At 28.3% G+C, this 6,937-nt stretch overlaps 1 protein-coding gene across 2 annotated transcripts in view; it reads right to left on the bottom strand.

The window, feature by feature from the left end:
- Window positions 1–3,530: 3,530 nt before the first annotated feature.
- Window positions 3,531–6,937, bottom strand: part of LOC101897111 (ecdysone receptor) — a 188,050-nt gene continuing 184,643 nt past the window's right edge. For both annotated transcript variants that reach the window (XM_059128819.1, XM_059128820.1), the window contains one exon: window positions 3,531–6,934. In XM_059128819.1, coding sequence (XP_058984802.1) covers window positions 6,224–6,934 — 711 coding nt within the window. In that variant the 3' untranslated portion in view covers window positions 3,531–6,223. The remainder of the gene's footprint in view (window positions 6,935–6,937) is intronic.

Below are 6,937 nucleotides of genomic sequence, written 5' to 3'. Positions count from 1 at the left end.
CTTGGGCGTTTAATGTCAAAGTCCCATCTTTGCATTTCTTTACTTTGATCGCATAAAAAATCTAAAAAAGTAAGGAATAGGCACTGGAATACACATTACATAGACATACAATACATAGACAAATAATTTATACGTCGTCCAAGTTCAAATTCATCCAATAATTTATATATTTCATTGTGGAAATCATAAAAAGAGATAAAATAATTCTAGCATTAACGTATAGATCACATTGAACTTTATATACAAAAGCTGTGAACTGTGAATCTTCCTAATAAACGTCATACTAAAGAAGAGACAATTTGTAACGGTCTCAGCAATTTATCGTGAGAGGACCGTTTTTGCAAATAACCTCTTTGTTTAGTTGGATTTAATAATAATTCTGATGCCAGTTCCTTCTCAATTAAATTAATTACTGCTTGATAATTGTAAATAAATTAGAAAATAAAAAGATTTTAGGTGATAAAGTATATATGCCCTCTGCAACTCTTTACTTTCCTCGTTATATAAACCCCCCATGCTTGTTATTTTCCCTTTAATTACATACCACTTTCGTCTTTACTAGGTAAAAACAAACACTTTTGTTAACATTTTACACTTTTTTACCAAATCTATCTATGTCAGAAAAAAAAACCAAAAATCTCATTCCTAAACATTTTATTCTCTTTTCATTTTTCATTTTATCAAAATATGGGGATCTCTTTTCATACTGTTTTCTTATTTGGAGGAAAATTTATTTGTTATTACAACTGACTATACTAACTTTTTTTGGTTTGTTTTTAGATATTTACATTTTAAACTGAATACTGGAAAAAGAAAATAAAATAGAAAAAATAAATCTTTACAAGTAACCCACTATATTGGTAAATTTATTGACTGAATATTGAAAAGAAGAAATGTGTTATTTATTTTTGAAATTCTTTTAACCGCCAACTTGACACAGTCCCAATTATTAGTTACATTTATTTTACATTTGTTGTTCTTGTTGTTTTGTTGGTTTTTGTATTTTGTTTTCATACTTCATTATTGCTATACGTGTTTGGTTTTGCAAAGAGTTTCCGGTACATTTTTGTTTTGTTTTAAATATTATTTTATAAGATGTTTTTTGTTTTATTTTTTTCTTTTGAACGTCCAATCAGGTATCGGTTATTTCTCAACAAAAACCTATTTGTGTTTTTAATTATTTTTCTTTTGTTTGTTTGTTGTTTGTGTGAGGTTCCATTTGAAAATTTCTCTTCTTCACATCATTTTTGTTTTTGCAAAAAAGCTTAGTTTGTTATACGATAGCAGCCATTTTGTTGTTATAGTTTTTGTTTTTAATGATTTCCAATGTGAGTTGCAAACCCAGCATTTTTCATGTAGAAGATATATTTCTAAACAAAAACAACATTTTTTTGTTTGTTCTCTGTGGCAGTGTAACCATTTTTTTTTCAAAATTTGTATTTTGTATTTTTGTTTCTATTTAAATACATACTTTTTTGTGTGGAAATGTCGTATTTTAACGTTAATAATCGAATATTGTTTTTGTATTGATATAAGTTTAATATCGTTTTTGTTTGTTAAGGTTTTTGCTATTAATAATTGATTTGTATTTGTTCTGTACTATTTTTTCCCCAAAAAAACTGAAAAGAAAATTATTATCTGTTTAAGTTTTTTTATTATTATTTTATACATTTTATTTTAATTTATTCTTAAAAATGAACAGAAAAACACAAAAATTCAAATGCATCTTTTCAGTTATATTTCGGTTTTTTTAGATTTTTGTCTTCAAAAAGTGTGCGTTGTTGCATTCCATTAAAATGTGTATGTACGAAACTTCAATGTTCAATCCTTTCTGAAAATAAAACGAAAATAAAAACTAGAAAATGAAATAAAATAAAAAATAAAGTTTTTATATCTGGCAGTGAAGTGAAAATGTTTATGCTTTAATTTTTCACACAATTGATTTTTATGTGGTATTAGGGTTTTATTATTAGCAGGGAAGAAAGACCTAAAATAATAATTTTAAACCTTTTTTATTTAAAATAAAGACCTTATAAGCCATATCCACACTAAATGTTCCAGATGAACGGCTTATCAAAAGGCGCAAGGCGTCGTTTAATGGTGAGTGATAGTGTTTCTCTGACTTTCCTTTTCATTGCAAATTTCAGATCATTCTCAAAAGAGAAACAAATAAATAATATCGTAAACTTCCGTAAACATCCGTTAAGGGGCGTTTTTACAGATGCCTTTTAAATTTGTTTATGCATTTTCATAGTTTTCAGCTTTGGATTTGCTTTGGTTTAGAGGCCTAAAGCGTTAAGTGAAATCTGAAATATCTTAGAAATAACATTGTAGATATATTCCTTACACATCTCAATACTAAATTTTTAATGTTCCAGTTTATTTTATTTTTAAAACTTCCAGAAGATCATTGTTTTTCCTTAGGTCTTATCCTACCTTTTGTTGTTATGGTTGTCTTGCAGAATAGAGTAGACGTGGATCTGCACAGACAATTTTCTGTCATAGGCTTTAGTTCCCATTGCGAACTTCAAATAACAAATTTGAAACAATTCCGGAAATCAAAATCATCAAATACCGAATATAGGGAGGTACCGTTATATGGAGGCTATATGAAAACGTGGGCCTGCATACAAAATTTTTTTTCATAGGCTATAGTACCCATTTAGAATTCTAAATATGAAATTTGAAACAAATTTGCAAATTGTATATCACAATTTCTTGGAATTTTGTGTAAAAATCCCCCAAAACTCCATTCATGTTTTGTACTTTTACCCAAATATAACAATTCTGTGTGAAAAATAAAAAAAACAATGAATCGACATTACTGAGTTCCCAACTCTGTCATAAAGTCATTATGGGAGGCAATGGGAGAGAAAATTGTTCTCATAAGAGGAAGAGCATATGCAGTAAGTAACACGTGAAGAAAACGTTAAAAACACCAACTAATCTATTTTAAGTATTTTTTGTTAGTTTTTAGTTAGGAAGAATGTTTCATTGGGAAAAATAAAACAACACAAGGATAAATCTATTATTGTTTTTAATAACTATTCTTTGTTGTATTTTTTCTCTTTCAGTTTTATTTATGTTAAAAAAAGATATTCACAAGGAAAGTATTTTTCCCTGGTACTACTGTTTGTTAACCTTGTCCCATGGATTAAAAATACAAAAAAACTATCATAAAATCAATTTAACAATAAAATATTACAAAAAAAAAAAAAACGCATGTAACTAGTTAAATAGAGTGTTTTGTAATTGCAAAAACATGATAAGATTTGCATTACACTGATCTTAATGACAGCTGCTTACATATTGTGGTTGTTGTTGGATGCAATAATAATAATAACTCTAATAATGGTATTTAGGGGTTTCATTCGTCATAAAAATGTGTATGTTTTAGAAAAATTAAAACAAGTTTTTTTTAAACGGCATACACCAGGGTTCAACATATTTTTTTGACTATGCCTTTATTCTTTGCACTTTTCAATAATGAAAACCAGATATTTTTTTAAAAAAAGAAACAATTGGGAAAATTTCAATGTATTTATTTGTTTGACAAGTTTGTTTTTATTTAATTTTTTGTTTGTTTTATTCAATATTTTACATAGGATATTTTTCCATTTATATTTATTAGTATTATCATGTAGATTATGGGTGTGTGTGTGTTTGTTGTGGGTATGTATTTTGTTTTTCTTCTTAATATACAATGCAGTTTTGTTTTGTTTAAATTATGAGAAACGAAAATAAAGAAGGAAAAAAAGAAAATAAAACAGAAATCATATTATCTTAAATTATTAATATTCGTATGTAATTTTTTTCTGCTTAATTTTTATTGTTATTTTTTTTTTCATTATTTAAATTATTATTAAATATATGTGTTTTTATTTCTTTTTTATACAGTTTTTTCAGTAGTTTTATATTTTAAATAAAAACAATTGCACAATTTTGAAATCGGAAATAATTTATTTCACTTATATAAGAGCAAAGCAAACTATTAATAATACATAATAATTATATTTAAAAAAAATAATAATAATGATAAAAGTATCTTTAAAAATTAGAAAAACAAAAGCTTATAAGGAAATTGTTCTAAACAATTTTGTTAAAAAATTATGTTTTAGAAAAAAATTTTGCTTAAAGTAATTAATTTGTGTAAATTATTTATAAAAAAATTCTTGTAAATTTTGTGTGTTTTTTTGCATTTTTTTTCATAAAAAATAAGGCCATGCTTGGAAATCTTTTTTGGAAAAAAGTAAATTGCCAAGAAATGCCAAAATTATTTTGGGCTTATGTGGTAATGAATATAAAAAAAATTATCGATAATTAAAATAAAACTATAAATATAGATTTGCATACTTAAAACAAAGATTCAAAGTCTTTTTCCAAAAAATGTAAAAAAATGTTTTTGCCGTTATGTTATTTTTTTTTTAATTTGTTACAACTAAAGAAAGCAAAACATAATAACTTACTATCACTTTGTTGTTGGTTTTTTTGTTTGTTTTGTTTTACTTTTTCTTAGATTTCGTATAAAAAATTATATATTTATGTTTTTATAATTGCCGCCAAATATGTATGAAGTTTTCATTGTGGTTGTGTTTGTTTGTTTGTCTATATAAAATTTATAAAATTTTCAAGGGAGGGAATTCTAAAAAATGAATATTTTTTGTTTCCATTTCATGGTTTCTTATTGTGTAACTCGTAGATCTAAAAATGTGAGAAATCAGTCCAAGTTTGTTTTTGTTTTTTTTTTAGTTTTCGTATTTTTATCCATAAAAATTAAAAAAAGTATTTTTGTTTTATAATATTAATTATTATATGTTATTTATAACATTATTGTTTTCCTTTTTTTATATATCCATATATAATAGTAGTTGTTGATGATTTTTTAATAGTTATTTTTTGTTTTCTTTGTTTTTTTATTTTGTTTATTTAGATAAAATCTTAAGAAACGTAAAAAAGAAAAGCCAAAGTTTGTAAGAATGTATTTTATGGTTAATTTCCATTTTTATGTATGTCTACATATATAAATATATTATTAATTTTGTTTTCTTGTGTGTTTCTAGTTCACCGGGACTGTTTTGAGGGGGAGGGGAAATAGTTTTTCAGGTCAGCAGGTCTGGGAGGAAGTTGTAAACAAAGTTCATTTCTTTCTCTTTTGCTTTTTGTTTTGCATCATCATCATCATCTTCATATATACCAAATTGTATATAATAGACTTTTTATTATTAAATATAAATTTGATTTTGTTTTGTTATTGTTATGGGCTTTTTACATCATACTTTGAAGTTATTAACATTATCGCTCAACCTAAATACTATGGTATAAGTAATAATAATAATAAACATATTTTGTTTAACAATCTTTACTCTCAGGTTTTTTGTTTTGTATGTGTGAGTGTTTAATTTTTTTTTATTTTAATAATTTTGTATTTTCTTTGTCATAATTGTTGAAGGTTTTCCTAAATCAAATGAGAGATGTTCTGGTGGACTCATGTCAAAAACCCATTCTTTTCTTAATCCCCAAAAAAAATTGTCCTAAAAGTTTGGATTAGTTAATAAAATGTGTAAATAGTCAACTTTATATGGTCAAGAGGGAATATTAGAATTAAATACAAAATGTGTAGTATATACATACATATGTATAAATTAATACCAAAATATATATTCGTCTAATTGATGGATGCTTTAAAAATGTCAGTTGGTAGTATAAGGAGGTCTAATATAGAGTTCAAAGCATACAAGAAGGAAATGCGGTATTAAATGTCATATTATATAAGGGAACTGCCAGGATTTAAATATACTTCTTTGTCTGTAATGTATGCTGACTAGAAACAAGCTGAGAGTTTGACATGCACGAGTCCAACTTTCCTTTCAACAAATTTCAACAATGGAAGTGTATTATTATCATCATCATCATTAGCTTGATCAACGACGATTTAAGAAAACTTCAACAACAATTAATTTATGAAAATAAAAACATAACTTTGATGTGGCTGCAAAGAAAAATCAAAAGAAAACCTAAAAAAGAACTGCCAATCTATGGGATGTCTTCTCGACGCCTTCTATTGCAAACTATGATCGCCAAATGCAATAACTGCTTCTGCTTGCTCTAGAACTGTAACTCCCTCTACGCCATTGTTGTTGCCTCCAACATCACCATCATCGTCGTCGTCGTCATCGCCATCTTCACCACCATCAATCGCATGGTTATGTATTAACAGCTATTGCTATGCACTGTTCGACTGACTCATTGATAGACTCATATCTGTGCCATAGTCACCGCCATTTGGCGTGGAAGCTGCTGTGGCAGGTGGTGATGTGGATGAGGTGGCCAGCGCTGTATTGATGGACGTGGAGGTTGTGGCCTGTTGTATCGCTGTCACCAGACCCGAGGTGGGTGCCAGCGATTCTTGCGCCGCCTTTTCGGCCTGTGTCGCCTGCAGATGCGACTGTACCGAGGGTGGAATGGCATGAACGTCCCAAATCTCTTCCAGGAATTTTGGCAGTTTGCGATTCTTCAGCTTGAGAGAGAAACACATTTCTGCATTCTGATTTCCAAGTGTCCGCAGTTCGGTTAATATGGATAAGAGTTTTGCAAAGAATACGAGACTCATGGGATCGCCACAGTGGCGATTAAGTATGTAAATGCGGAGTGTATCGATGTAGTAACTTTGTATCGCTTCGACTAGTTCGGCTTCTTCGAGACCCGGCCGATCGGAGAAGATCACAATGGCAGTGAGTAAAGCATATTCGACATTGTCCACCTTCATGGAGTACATTTGTCGACAGAAATGCAGCAAGTCCTCAATATTGTCAGCCATGCCAGCCATTTTGTACGAGTCACGGGTGTACGATCGATTATTGGCAAAGAATATCGAATCTGAACTGTGATCGTAACGACGGGCCATTCTCAACATCATAACTTCCGATGAGCAGGCCTT

Source organism: Musca domestica, unplaced genomic scaffold (assembly GCF_030504385.1).
Source record: "Musca domestica strain aabys unplaced genomic scaffold, Musca_domestica.polishedcontigs.V.1.1 58, whole genome shotgun sequence".
NCBI classification, from domain to species: domain Eukaryota; kingdom Metazoa; phylum Arthropoda; class Insecta; order Diptera; family Muscidae; genus Musca; species Musca domestica.
This window is presented reverse-complemented; position numbering and strand designations above follow the sequence as displayed.